A 14,729-nucleotide genomic window follows, 5' to 3' on the forward strand; every position below is an offset into this window, starting at 1 on the left:
GTGTAGTTTTATATTGGCTGTATTTTTACTAAGAATAGTTACCGTAACGGTGCGAGTTAGTGGGCGGATGTCAGTTGGTTGTTAGCAGCAAGTGCCTGTCACTGCTAACAGCAGCTCGTGTTCACTAAGTTCTAATGTCTACAACTGATTCACTTAAAGCTTTGTTTATACTTGATGCGTGAACACTTCGTGCAGAAACGACACGCTAGGAGTTGTTTCCAGTATTTCGGTCAAGGGAGTCCTCTTCAACCAAATCATAAAGGTGTTTATACCAGCATAGTTCCAAAAGCAATAGTTAGAAATTCCAGAAGCAATGCATTGTGGAAAATCGGGCCCGCCCCTGGATGCCACCCGGAGGGTCACGGTTGCTGAAATGACGTCATTTTGGCGCGTGGAGCCACGCTGAGCTCACGGACGTGTCAAGCATGAACCAAGCTTTAGAGCGGTGTGTGCACCAGTTAGAGAACACGGAAAGGTATTCTATTTGATTTGTTTATCGATTGCGCTCTTTTGGAATATACACACAATCATAAACTTGGTGGAACACGGATGCTGCACAACTTTGGATATTTATGGCAAAATGAATTCCAGCTGTGTCGCGAGGAGTATAAACAGCTGCCTCCCGCGCATTCACCACGATGCTGCGGCGCTCACTGATCACTCATAATGTAGGAAATCTGAAACACACTTAACCCTAACCCCGCAACAAATATATAACTTACAGATATAAACACAACAGAATATGAAGTTTATGAAGATGAGATTTATTCTGTTTTGATATAGTTTTTACATTGTTGCTAAAGTGTTTTATAAACGGTAACATAGAAAATACCAGAATTTGACCCCAAAATCAAGGGTGTGCCCTATACACACTTGCGTTTTATTCTTGGGAAATTACAGTATTTTATGAGCAAATGGAAGGAAAAATGTTATAAATAATTTTATATATATATATTCTATTTTTTTTTTTGTTACAACAATTTATTTGCAGTTGAGCGTTGAGATCCGCTGGGAATTGAGACCATATTATTGAGCTCATATAATTGACACCAATAGTTTTTAGTCATATGCCATGGTTTTACCTGTCTGGCCCACTTGAGAATTGATTTTCCTCCATGTGGCTCATGAGCTAAGATGAGTATGACACGACTAAGATAGAAGGAGGTAGTGAATTCAAAAAGTCATACAAAAAGAGACAACACCTTCTCATCATTGCCTACATAGAGTAAGCCTTTAATTAGAATATAAATTTCTAGATAGATTTACCGGTAATTACTTACATTCATAAATCTATTATTCCCTTCATTGCATACTTCAGAATAATAGCAATGTGTTTTTAAAAAAAGTGTCTAAAGCTTCAAATCCACATAAAATATTTGGTTGAACACAAGCAAATGCAATGGGAACACTGCATAAATCAAGAAATTGTAATACGGAGCTTTGCTGTTAATTACAAAGATGCTGTAATATGAATCCGTGAGGAGCCATTACAGGCCAGAACCACTGGAATAAATTGAGACATTACAAGAAATTTTAGCTTTACACACATTGCTATTATGCCGATCACGACAATATATGCTCCCCTTACCCACCCAAAGAGTACAAAGCGTCCATAAGAAAATCCATATGCATATGATAAATAAAGTCAAACTGACACGAAAAGAGCCTTACAGCTGAATACACAAACAAGAACAGATTTTGCTTCATCGATCCAGTGTGTCCTCGCCGCTCACACTTGCCAGATGTGCCTACAAAGCAACATTCGCAGAGGACAGGAAATACGGCTCCCAGAGGTATCAGCTTGACGCCACTCTTTGGCCAAAATACTTTCTCTAGATTCAAAATAATATCTTCATTGATCCAGTCAACAGATAAGCTCCCCGGCTCATTAAAGTCAAAGAAAAAAAAAAAAAAACAAAGTTCACAGTTTGTGGATGGACCTAAATGTCGATGAGGTCGTCGCCGCTCTCGTCGCTCTCCACTGTCAGCTGCCGGGTCCACCACTTCTTCACCTCCGACCCCGATGAGGCCTCGTCGTTGACAGGGTTCATCTTACACACAATGGACTTGACGCTGGTGCGACCTGACACACACACACACACACACACACACACACACACACACACACACACACACGAGAAAATGAAAATGCATTCATAACTTTAGGTACAAAATCTTATCAGTTCCTATTATACTTTTTTACCTTTACAAATATAATGTCAATATTGACGGGCAAAGTTTTATTATCAGTATAGAATATGACAGAGATGGAAAATAGTGATCCCATTGATCGATCTGCAAATGACATTAGCGCTGATGACAGATTACGCATAAAATGGCGAAATTTCTGCCGATCCATTCCAGCCAATCAAATTTGTCTAGTCGAGCAGCGGTGAGAGGTGGGAGGTCTGAATGAACTCACACCCTCCTAAGTACGGAGTGTTTTTGTCTTTTCTTTAGACTACATGGTCTTTTTGTGTCCTGTGACTGATGTGTCCGCGGTGGCCCAAAACAGATACAATGGATCTCACTCTCATTCATCGACTAATTAAAGTGAATTGATCCGATGATGTGTGCATCCTTGGGAAATTTTTATCACAAGCTTCCCTTATTCCATCCACAGGTATATATTAAATTGTAAATATAGTTAACTATTGCTGTAAAACAATATATGTGTACTGTAAATACTGTATTTTTATCACTTGCTTGCTGAAAACCAGCAAAGGGACTTCTGCAGTGGAGTTTTGCTGAATTACTGCAAAAAACACCTACATTTGTTGGCCAATCAAATACAGGGATACCACGGCCCAAAGTCTGTGAATGCGTTTATATGTTGTTGTGATCATAATTTAGTTTCTCTAGTTGGCTGTTGTGTTTGTAAAATTCCTCTAGGTGTTGTGTCTGCTTGTGTGAAAGACATTGAGTTGCTGGAAATTAAACATAAACTTGCCTTGCTTTGTATACTTATTTTACTCTAAAAATCAGAATAATTTGAACTGAATTTAACAAAATGTTTTCATAATATTGCCTGCTACACTGAATCGGTGTGATATGTTTACAACAGCGTATCTTATCATTCTTTTAATATTATCGTGGTTTGTTACTTTAATCAGGTATAGCATCTTCCATCCATCCATTTTCTCTCGCCGCTTATCCTCATTAGGGTCGCTGGCTCACTGGTGTCTATTCCAGGTATCTATGGGCAGTAGGCCGGGGACACTCTGAACTGTTCGCCAGCCAATCGCAGGGCACACAAGGATGAACAATAATTCACACACCCAATTACACCCAAGGACAATAGTCCTGTGATGCATGTTTTTGGGATGTGGGAGGAAGTCGGAGTGCCCGGAAGGAACCCATGTGGGCATGGGGAAAACATCTAAACTCCACGCAGGAATTCAGTACTCTCAACTGTGAGGCGGACGTGCTAACCACTCTGTGGTATGGCATTTTGTTTGGATTACTTAATATATAAGATATAAAAATAAATAAAGTTAGAGAATTTGTTATGCATTGTGCTACATAATAATATCTTGTAGTTTGGTTGTTAAATTCCTGTGTAATGTGTGATGAAGTAATGAGTATGAAGTATGAGCTGTAATGAAAATGAATCCAAAATGAAACTTTTGCTGGATATCAATCCCTCTCTGACAGTGAAAGCCAACATTTTTTTTAATTTTTCCTAGGGCAACCCTGTTATTGTCGAGAGTGTTTGGAGCTAACACACAAGGATAAATGACATTCTCAATGTCTAACTAATAGCTGTGTTTTGCGAAGACAAAAAGGTGCCCGGCCGCACACACCTGCAGGCAGCCGCCACTGTCCCAGCTTCCTCTGCGGCTTGCCCAGGTCGGAGGAGTCCTGCCTGTAGCCTCCTCTGTCGGACAAGGTGGGGCTGAGCAGCTGCTGGAGGCCACTCATCTAAACAAAGAGCGCAGATCCGTTGTTGAGCGTACACCTGCATTTGGCAGTGTGACGTGTCAAACAGGGATGGCGGCGAGCAGGTTTTCACCTCAGGCTGCGAGGGGTTGTCCGGGTTGTTGGAGTTGTGGTCTTCGCTCGGCACCGTGGTCTCGATGCTGGGGGGGTTGAGGAAGCGACTCAGCTCCTGCTGCTGGCTCTCTCTCAAGCTGTGGATGATGCTACACGACTGCTGCTGCTTCTGCAAACGGAGCGAGGACAAAGCATCACACGTGCGCACATGCCGAGAAAGCGGCGTCGGTTCCCGCGTGGGTGGAACGCACCGCGCGGATGCGTTTGAGGCACTTCTTCAGCCACATGCGTATGGTCTGCTTGGCGACCTCCTCCTCAATGGTGTACTCCAACTGTTCCCTGGCCAACAGCTCCTCCAGCTGGAGAGACTTGCGAATGTCCACGGAGCGGTAGGACAGCATGCTGCCAACACGCGCAATGTAAAAACACACAATTATAGCAGGCTTATCGGCAAATTCAAACAATACTATACCTTCATTATTACTTAGAAAGAAAATAAAACTATTATGTATTTTTACTGTTGTTAATTACAAATCTTTTCTGGGCTGGCTGAGATTATGAACTGAAGCTCTGCAGTCAAGTGTTGGCATATGCACAATAAATGTTCAAATTGTGCATAATCTTACGGTGGCTTAACCCCCCCAAATCCAGTCCAGTACAAATCTGTTGAATTTAACTTCTAACAGTTAAAATGTGTACTCTTATGTATTACATATGTCATATTATTTATTTTATATTTATTTGCAAACATATACCAGTACATATAAACACTTAAAGAAACTTTTTCCACGGAACTATGTGGAAAATATCAACAAAATAAGAACACACTAAAAATAATGACAATTGCATACCTGTGAGACTGTGTTTTACAATTAATCTTTATTTACAAAATATTGATTGTATGTCATTTTTCATATTTTTATATTATGTGCACCAATTGGAGCAGCGCTCCCAATTTTGGTGTATACCTGTGTATAAAGACAAAGGTTCTATTCTATTAAAGTACATTTTTATCTTAACTTAAGAACAATACATTTTATTCAAATAAGTAAGTGCTACATTTAACATAATGATAAAACTGTCTATAGTGTTTCATTGGCTTACAATAATACAAAGTACATTTTAAGTATACGGCCTCAGAATTATTTTTGACCACCCACTACAGTGATTTAATGGTGAGGAAAACTACGGTTGTGCTTGGTACTATTTTTTGAGGTGGTGTAATAAGTTTGGGACTTAGATATTCATGTAATTCCAAATGACGATTGAAAGAATACAGAAAAACGTATTTGGCTGAAGAGAGAATGTTTTGTTGCTTTAACTGTAATGAAATGTAATTGATTTTTTTTTTGTTTTCAATTCTACAAATATGGTTTCATCTTACTTGGTACTTTTTTTTAAGCCGGTGCTCACTGTAACACACTTGAGATTTGGATATGCACGTAATGTCAAATAATGACTGAAAGAAAAAACATTGAACAAAGAGGGAATATATATATATATATATATATATATATATATATATATATATATATATATATATATATATATATTTTTTTTTTTTTTTTTTAAACTGTAGGGGCAGTTTGAATTTTTTTTCATGTTTTTTATTGATTTTATTGATGTAGCCCTTTGTTGTTGTTTATTTGTTCTGCAACAATTTCCTGGACATCAAGCCAATCCATCAAGAGAGATGTTGTACTTTCCAAAATTTGACCTCAGGGTTGTCAAGGATTTCTGTATGGGCATGGTCACCTGAGAACATCGTGAAAGGTGACATCTCCTCCACTGTGTAGTCGCTCCATCTCGTAGCACATGTGCTTGAAGAGCAACTTATCTTTGTCCAGGTCCACCTCCAGTCTGCCTCTGAGCAGACGCAGTAAGAACTTCACCCTGGATGTTGGAATCACGCCCTGCAGGAGAAAGAACAAAACGAAGAGGAGTGGGAGCTGTTAAAGCAGCAAGGCGGGAGCTGACTAACAATACATTCACTCTTCAATTTTCAGTCCCTGTGCTATATAAGCGCTCACCTCCCGCTTGTCGTCGACCATGTTCCAGATGATTTGGAAGTGTCTCAAGTCATTGTAGCTCAGCAGTTGGTCCTCCTCAGTGGAGTAGAAAAGGGAGAAGTTCTCCACAATGATGGCTACGTCGCAAGGATGGAAATATTTCAGTTTATGTGTTAATACCTGCTCTGACTGTTTATTAAAGCCTTGTCATTGCTTCCATTTTTTTGATCTGTCATGATACGATTGCCCCCTCGCTAAAGTAGCAGTGCAGATCAACAGCTACTAAAATGCAATAACTGTCAGTGCCATCTGTGTCTTCCTTACGAGCCAGCGGGGGCAGAATGATAAACACAGTCCATTAAACCACAGGAATACATGCTGTGTGCCTCAAATCTGTATGCCTTTATCTTGCCATGTCATCATTCAGGATTGTTCCCTCCCTCCTCCTGTTTGCTGGCACTGAAGCGTTCAAAACGTCTGCTTTAAAGGAATTAGGAATAAAACACCAAACTCTAATATGCTGATTAAGAATAAAATATTAATACATTATCAATAATGACAAATCTATTTCGATGGCTCAGTTTTGAAAGAAAATTACAAGCTGCCTTATTGTCAATAAAAAAAACAGAAAAAAACTAGCACACTACTTTACAAACATGATTTAATAATATATAAATAATACACAAAAAAAAGCATAAGTGAACTCTCCAAAGTTGAACACCTTAAAAGATCAACCAAAAAGAAAAAAAAGTTGAAATGATGAAAACCGTCGAACAGCAAACTTTGGCAGACGTTGGCTAAGTAAACATGTAAAATGATTAACAGTAAAATTTGTTTTTTCTCATTTCTCTTACACGTTTATGTCGACCACTACAGAATGAAAAAAAAAACACCCTGCTTTTTGCAGCAATTATGCCAATAGGTGGCGGTGCTGCTCTGCAAATGTCTTTATTTTCCAACTCTGTGACTAGTGAGTACAACAACTTATTTTCATTTACTTATATTATAGCTTAAAATGTAAAATTTTATTTACAAGCATTGAGTGAATAGCTAATAATAATTTTTATCAATGTGGAATTCAGCCCGTATTGAAAACATTTATGATATATTACTTTATGTGAAAATGTACTTATATTTTGAAATGATACACTTGGAAGTCAACCTGCACCAGGAGCAGCTTATATTCCACTGTAAATGAGAGGCGAGGAGGTTAAGTACAAAAAAGACACATGCACTGACCAACAAGGAGGTTGAGCATGATGTAGGCTATGATGACGTAGAAGGAACAGAAGTAAATAAGAGCCCCGGCGTAGTTGCCACAGTCAGTCTCCCAATAGCGATGCTTATCCGGAGTGCAGAATGGAGCCTGCACCTGCGTAAAAAAACAAAAACAAACAAAAAAAAAACATTTACAGTATGCATACAATTCTAAAGGCATTAAAAATTAGCAAAACAAAAAGCAAGAGGTAAAGTGGTCTCAAAAGTTCCTCATCGTTCCCCCTAAAATTCTTTTTTAGTCATTAAAATAACTACAATATCTCAGTTCAAAGATACTAATGTTCATACAATAGTAGTAACTGCTTACCAGTCGAAGCCATTTTAGCAAGGCACATTCATCTTAGAGGAATGAAAATACAGTATAATGCTCTATGCTGCTACCTTCCCACTACAGGACTTTGTACCCCATTTGAATTTTTATTGCCTGTTACAATAGAAAAACAAGTGTGTCCCCCACCAAAAATAAAGAATGAATTTATATTCTCTGAGCTAACACACTTGCCAAAAAGGAACAGCAACATGCGGGAAAAATTAGCAATGTTTTTTGTGAATGCTCTATATTGTTGTGTGAATTTATAATTGAGTTTTGAGAGGTCACACCCCTATCTTGTCCATTTTGTTGAAATTCGATAAATGATTTTTCTATTTGTTTAAATGTCTGTTTTTATTTTGCACAATTGGTAGTATACCAACCAGTATCAAAGTATTATTAAGAAGATAAGGAGCACCTGTACCTAATGTCATAAGCTGTAATAATTTATACAGATACAGATTTAAGTGTCAAATGATATCATTGTCAAAGCATCGAAACCAGTGTTAAAGAGGATCCCTTGTTTTTGTTTACTTACCATGCAGTCATGCATGATTTTATTCCAGTCCTCTCCAGTGACTATGCGAAAGAGGACAGTGATCGCTTGGCCCGCCGTGGAGAAGTTTGCATGTCTGCAAGGTGGTGGCGAGACCGACTAAGACTCACAGCAACTTGACTTATTCAGCAGTGTTATTCCAGTCAAACCTTACCGGTTGATGTTCTCCCCATACTTGACAGTGCCAAAGAGAACAACGCCAGCAAAAGCATAGCAGAGGAGGAGGAGGAACATCCCCACTATGATGAAAAAGCTCTTGTACATGCTGACCACCACGGTCAACAACAGCATTTTCAGCGTCACCTGGAGACGTTCAAGCGTAACAACATTTTACACTTCAATTGCGGGATATGTAAAATGTACAGTTAAACAGTTTGAGACAAACTTGGCCAAAGAGTTTTTCAAAAGAGTATTAAAACTGACTAATAATTTTGTGAAATTGTAATGGAATTAGGTGGTTTCTGTCGGAACCGACTACAATCAGCATTAAATTGATCCCAGAGATCCCAGAGTTTTTATTTTCTTTAAGGTTTTTAGGGGTGCACAGAGAGAAGGGGAGGGGGGGGGGGGGCAGCTAAATATTACATTGCATTTTTCCATACACAACCAGAAATAACATCCTACATAAGCTGAGCAATTGACAACATGAAACGGCATTTAATATTATCAATATATTCAATATTTAATTAAGATGTTTAACAATATTTTATGTAAGATTTAATTTTCATCCTAATTAGAAATCTGGATAAATACTAGCAATACTCTTTCTCACCCTATATTCACATTGACCAAATTTGACAATGATGTGCTGTATTTGTATTATGATTGAGCCATTGAAACTATTCACGAAACAGTATGCTTTGTATATACCCAGGCTTGAAACAATAATGCTGGTCATCCTGTTTGAAACCCTAATGGAATTTCTTACGACTATGGTCATCAATGGCAGCAAATGAGTTAAATGAAAAACTTTAAAAAGTACACTTACGTGCTTCCCACATATTGTGAAGAATCTGAAGACAATCACACATGTGCCCATCATGTAGGTATATGCATTCTAAATGGCAAACAGGTATGCATTAGGTTTCTGAACTGCAAATAACAGCGGCTTCATGATATAAAAATAGTGAGTCTAACCAGGAGAGCAAAATGAAGTACAATCCAAATGACACCGAGCGATGTCACCAGCAGATCATAACGATTCCGTCGACTCTGCCAGTAACCAGCTGGAGACATTGCTATCAGCTTCATTGTTACCTAAGCAACAGCGAAAGATGTGACCATGGCTGACTATTATCTAATCAGTAATCACCAACTTGAAAAGGATGCACCCTAGCAGTCTTACCTCCAGCACAAATATAAAAGTGAAGACCACCGACATGGTGGCAAGAGGAAATGTTACTTGGTCATCCACATCCCACTAAAGAAAATAGATGGGTCAGGTTAGTTTATATAGTATAGTACGATATTAAGGTGGTCTATGCAATACTGTATGTACCTTGACTGAGAGGAGCACTGATTGAGCCAATACCAGCACAGCGATGCCACGCTTGAAGAATGGGTGTTGTGTGATATCATACATCTTGGCCCGGAACCCTCCATTCTCTGTTAGGAATATTGTACATTTATTTTATAAATCTATGGTGCTAAACCATTTGATCAGTTTGTCTTAATTAACTTAAAGGTGAGACTGATTGTACAGTAAATTGAAACAGGTGTCGCCTCAATACAGCATACATGTACAATGTCTATAGAGTCCTCAGGATGGCATTCAAAGAATAATGCTGCGTGAACATAAGAATCAGGAAGTTAACTACTTTTACACTCTTTTTAAAAAATATTTTAACCGTGCCTTATGAATAAAGTCCTTACTTAATACTAAAGAAAACAATACATTACAGGTGCTGTGTCTCCATGACTTTCAAGATTCAACTAAAACTTAAAAAACAAGATCTGCTTCTATTTATATGGTAACCTAAAATTAAGTAGAAACAGACAGGGATTGCTTCATTCACTTTAAGCTAGTAAATGTGATTTGTCCCAGTCAGCAATACACTGGAAGATCATAACGATATATCAAGCAACATAGAAATGTAAAGACATCCAAAGAAAAAAAATGCAGTAAATTCTAATATAAAAATTCATAATTATAAATATTTTTCAGGTTTTTCTATTTTTTTTTTATATAACTATTGGCTGTAAATTCCTGTATACATTTTTCAGTGTGATATGTATTTTAGTTTTGCAATAGTATGCAAAGTATTATAAACATATAGTAAAAGTCACTGAGTTTGAAAAAGCCTCACACAACATACCTTGTGAAGCATTACATAAAGTCACCGAATGATTATTTTGTGCTCTATGAAGTCGAGTAAAGTCATAAATTGTTAACAAGAACACAGGCTAGCAGCTTTCTAAACAGGCCATTACATTTTCAGGGCCTTGTTACATTTTTAAAATGAATTAAAAAATGTGCTATCACCACATCTCTCCTTTTGAAATATCTCTGTGAGTCTGAGCTAATTCACACATAACACACACTTTGACTACGACCATCTGAGCATGGCCAGCAGGAGTGTGCGTAGTAATGTGAGTGAATGAGTGGTTTTAATGGGCCTTTGGAAGAGGATCAAAAGCAGGTTGGTTCAGCTGGCACCAGTGTAGTGTGTGTTGCAGCAGCTCTCAAGTTTCCATTCAATAGGAGCATATTAAATGTGCTTTAATCGAGTCATTGTTAAATTATGTATATTTAAAAGTGTTAAGGTGGATATTAGGTGGCAGAGCTGATCATGATTCAGCGTTTGAGCCATTTGCACCTTGAGTCTGCTATATACTGCATGAAGCCAAAGACTGCTGTTCATCCTTTTTCGGTTGCCCTGGTGACAGATGAGTCTGAACAACATGCCCTCAGAGAACATTCGTCTGCTTTGACACACCTCAAATGTTCACCGGCATCTAACCCCGTCGCGACCAAGTTTACATCCAAAAAAGCAATTATTTATGATATGCACTGCTTGGATTACCCCACAGTGCAGGTGCAGTAGATATACACCCAGAAAATGAGTGGTATATTGTAAGTTTAATAAGACCGCACTTCCTCCAAAGTAATTTATAGTGTTGTAGGCATAAATGTTTAATAAATATGTGTATGCGTACCTGGACGAGGAGGGAGGTGGAGAGGTTGGGCTATTTTGAGGCGACTTTTCAAATCCTCCCATCGCCTCTGATCTACAGTCAGCAAAGCAGTGCCCTGGAAAGAAAAGAAATACAAGTGCAAAGACTTAACTGAACTATTATAGACTTGTCACACCAATAAAAAATAAGACTTATTAATCGACGATGAGAATTAGGGGAAAGAGGGAAAAAAGCTAAATTTGGAGAAGAAAAACATATTCATGTGACAAAATAAAGTTTTTATATTTACAAGAATAAAGTCAGCTATTTATTTGATTTTTAAATAAAGCAAAATTTAATAATACATTGTTTTTCAATAGCTGTAATGTTGACAAAGTTATAATTTTGCTGAAAAAAATCATAATATTACAATGAGAATAAAACATTAGATGAAGTGATAAAAATAAAGAAATATTCAAGATTTTTTTTTTTTTTAATTTTGATGGAAAAAATTCAGTAAAACACTTCAAATACTAAAGTAGTAGGGGTGGGTGATAATATTGATTTATTGCAATACTTAGTGACACAATACAATATCGCAATACGACATTCGTTTTCCAATATATCACGTATTGATTTTGAAACGCCTTATTTTCGTAATATTTCGGTTTTTTATATCAATCTGCTCCAGAGTCCCTTTTGTATTATGATTTTTGTCATATTATGAATAGTGTTTTACATGTTAAGTATTCCAAGCACTTCAAAAATCACATTAAATGATACAATAGTGTAGCGTGTATGTTGTGAATGGAGAGCGAGAAATTGGTCAAGCAAGAGTTTGGAGGAGGCGCATGCGCGACAGGAGGAAAAGTTGCTTCACAGCGGGAGAGGACTGTGTTGTTACTAAATGTAACAAAATGTCGACCCAGCCGGCTGGGCAACTCCGGCCCTGGAAGAGGGACGGACAACAATACATGACCTTTCGCTACACTGGCGGCAGTGGAGAAGGGCAAACAGTGGAAAAAAGAAAACTTTCCTGTTCAAGTTGTCCACAATAAGCTCTTGTATGTGTTCCTGAAACGTGCAATAATATTTAAGCAGCCGTATGCTTTTTTTTTTTTTAATTAAGAATTTTTAATGTGTGCTCAGAGATGTCAATTATGTGTGGCTTCTGAAAAGGAATAAATAGAATGAGTCTATTTTAATCATTTTCTCTTTTTTTTTCCAATCATTTTAACACATATGCCATAGATTTTTCTTTTAACCAAACATTGCCCAATATGTTGCAATATGTGTCGCAATACGCCCTTGACTCGCAATATATCGCAATACACTTTTAAGACCCAATACCCAGCCCTATAAAGTAATAGCAAAATTGTTGAAATTTCACTAGAATAAAGTCACATTTATTTAGAAAAAAAAAGAAGAAACAAAACTATTTTTCAGAAAAAAAAGTTGTAATACAGGTTGTTCTTTTAATCTCGGGCACATTTTGAAATTGATTATCTTGAAAACCATTAAGGATGCGCCTGACATTCTGAAAACATTTGATTTCAAGTTTTCATGGAATTTTCAAAGATATTTGAAGAGCACTTTTTAAGAGTTTTGTCTGAAATGCATGTTGAATTAGTGTTGATTCAGTTTTCAAATTCAAGGATGCAAAATGTCTGTTCTGGTTGAGTGAATGTCATGACTGGGTGTGAAATAGTATGAAAAAAGCATAAACATTACAAAAATAAAATAAAATGGTGAATCTACCAATTTCATCATAATACCACCTACAGTTCAGTAGATATGATGATTTGAAAAGTGCCAAAGACTTCTGGAAGACACTGTGTTTTGAGAATGAGGTAAAAAAGCAGAAATTCTATCATTGTTCTACTATACTGTATATTTTTCCAATTCCATATGTCTCTGATATTCTTTGAATGGCATAAACATCACTGGTACATACTTTGTTCTCGTTGAAATTGGCAATGACAACACCAACAAAGAGAGTGAGTCCAATCATGCACCCCAGGAACACAAAGACATGGATGTAGATGCCGTGGATCTGCCCACACAGAAGATAGCAATTAATCAGCTGCTACCACTAAGTACAAAAGAGTTTAAAAATACAATAGACAGTTCTTCCAATACCGGTCCAACACGGTGAATAATGACATCTCGAACTTCCACCCATCCTTTCAGTGACAGCACCTCAAACAGCGCCAACATTGCATTGCCCACATTGTCAAAATTAAAGTTGCGAGGGTTGGCCCTGGAATGCGGCAAAATCAGATGAATACACAATTTTACTCAAAATAAAGCATGAGGTTAAAATAAATAAATAAATAAATAAAATACATGCCGATATTACCAGACTCTTGGTACCCAGAATCCTGGCTTCTTCTCTCCAGGTTTCAGTTTCAGGTTGAGGTTTTTGGAAACGCTGACATTTATTCTGAATATACCGTGACACTCGTCCTGTGACCAACACAAGACACACATTTATGGTACTGAATGTGTGCAATATTCATGCTTTTTCTATTTTCAGTTCCATCTTTTTGCTGTACCTGTTTGAGAACATGAGGGTCATTGCACTTGGCCAGTTTCCCGGCAAACAGTTGAACTCCGAAGCTGGCGAACACCAGCATTAGCGTGAGGAGTAGAATGGAAACCTGCAGAATAGAAAATACTGTAATCAGTCAATCAAAGCTAATTGCTAATTGTATTTACATGTTAGATACATCAGGTACAACTGAGCAATATGATTTTGGACAAAATGAATCAGGGTCATACAAAAGGGATGGAGAAAAATATCCATCAGTCAATTTTCCACACATACGGTACCAAGGGGATCACCAACATACTGCCTAATAACTTGTGAAACATTAAACAGATATGGTAGCAAAGAAGAAAAGAAGAAAGAAATACAAAGAAGAAAGAAATTTGAAAACTGAATGAAGCATCTTGGAAAAACTTGTGAGGACAAATGACATTTTTGTGGAACACTCATGAGATTGAAAATACGGTCAAAAATCATTCAAAAGATATACACATATCGCACTCTTCCACCCACCAGGAAAATCTCTTTAAAGCCTTTGAGGACCTCCCGCACCACCTTCCTCATTTGAGGCACCAGCTTGAAGATCCTGAGCGGCCGCAGGCAGCGCAGCATCATCAACAGCTGAGCACCAGACTCGGGCGGGACATCATGTGGCAGCCAGCAGAGAAAGATAAGACTCACCTGCAGCGGTAGACAGACAATAAAGAAATGTACTCAATAATAATTATTCAAGCATACACTGTGTATGTACAGTAGGTTTCCTTACAAGGTAGATGAAGATGTCCATCACACCTCCAAAATCCCTGATGACCGCTGTGGGTGTGAAGAACAGACCGTCTGCCATGATCTTCAGGTTCAGCTCGATACTCATAAAGATGACAAAGACGTACTCCCCGATCTGATGTGACATATTGTTTTTGG

General features: G+C 37.8%; 1 protein-coding gene across 4 annotated transcripts in view; it reads right to left on the reverse strand.

Moving 5' to 3' along the window:
- Positions 1 to 743: 743 nt before the first annotated feature.
- The window catches only part of LOC148423092 (sodium leak channel NALCN), a 78,567-nt gene continuing 64,581 nt past the window's right edge, over positions 744 to 14,729 (reverse strand). For all 4 annotated transcript variants that reach the window (XM_088415475.1, XM_088415473.1, XM_088415474.1 and 1 more), the window contains 20 exons: positions 14,575 to 14,706; positions 14,322 to 14,489; positions 13,816 to 13,920; positions 13,620 to 13,726; positions 13,400 to 13,520; positions 13,215 to 13,313; positions 11,303 to 11,396; positions 9,645 to 9,751; positions 9,492 to 9,566; positions 9,284 to 9,403; positions 9,135 to 9,203; positions 8,301 to 8,449; positions 8,129 to 8,222; positions 7,242 to 7,374; positions 6,024 to 6,139; positions 5,749 to 5,906; positions 4,245 to 4,395; positions 4,013 to 4,162; positions 3,804 to 3,921; positions 744 to 2,083 (listed from right to left, as the gene is read on the reverse strand). In XM_088415475.1, coding sequence (XP_088271601.1) covers positions 1,941 to 2,083; positions 3,804 to 3,921; positions 4,013 to 4,162; positions 4,245 to 4,395; positions 5,749 to 5,906; positions 6,024 to 6,139; positions 7,242 to 7,374; positions 8,129 to 8,222; positions 8,301 to 8,449; positions 9,135 to 9,203; positions 9,284 to 9,403; positions 9,492 to 9,566; positions 9,645 to 9,751; positions 11,303 to 11,396; positions 13,215 to 13,313; positions 13,400 to 13,520; positions 13,620 to 13,726; positions 13,816 to 13,920; positions 14,322 to 14,489; positions 14,575 to 14,706 — 2,409 coding nt within the window. In that variant the 3' untranslated portion in view covers positions 744 to 1,940. The remainder of the gene's footprint in view (positions 2,084 to 3,803; positions 3,922 to 4,012; positions 4,163 to 4,244; positions 4,396 to 5,748; positions 5,907 to 6,023; positions 6,140 to 7,241; positions 7,375 to 8,128; positions 8,223 to 8,300; positions 8,450 to 9,134; positions 9,204 to 9,283; positions 9,404 to 9,491; positions 9,567 to 9,644; positions 9,752 to 11,302; positions 11,397 to 13,214; positions 13,314 to 13,399; positions 13,521 to 13,619; positions 13,727 to 13,815; positions 13,921 to 14,321; positions 14,490 to 14,574; positions 14,707 to 14,729) is intronic.

Source organism: Hippichthys cyanospilos, chromosome 5, assembly GCF_059441005.1.
Source record: "Hippichthys cyanospilos isolate Australia breed blue-spotted pipefish chromosome 5, RoL_Hcya_1.0, whole genome shotgun sequence".
NCBI classification, from domain to species: Eukaryota; Metazoa; Chordata; class Actinopteri; order Syngnathiformes; family Syngnathidae; genus Hippichthys; species Hippichthys cyanospilos.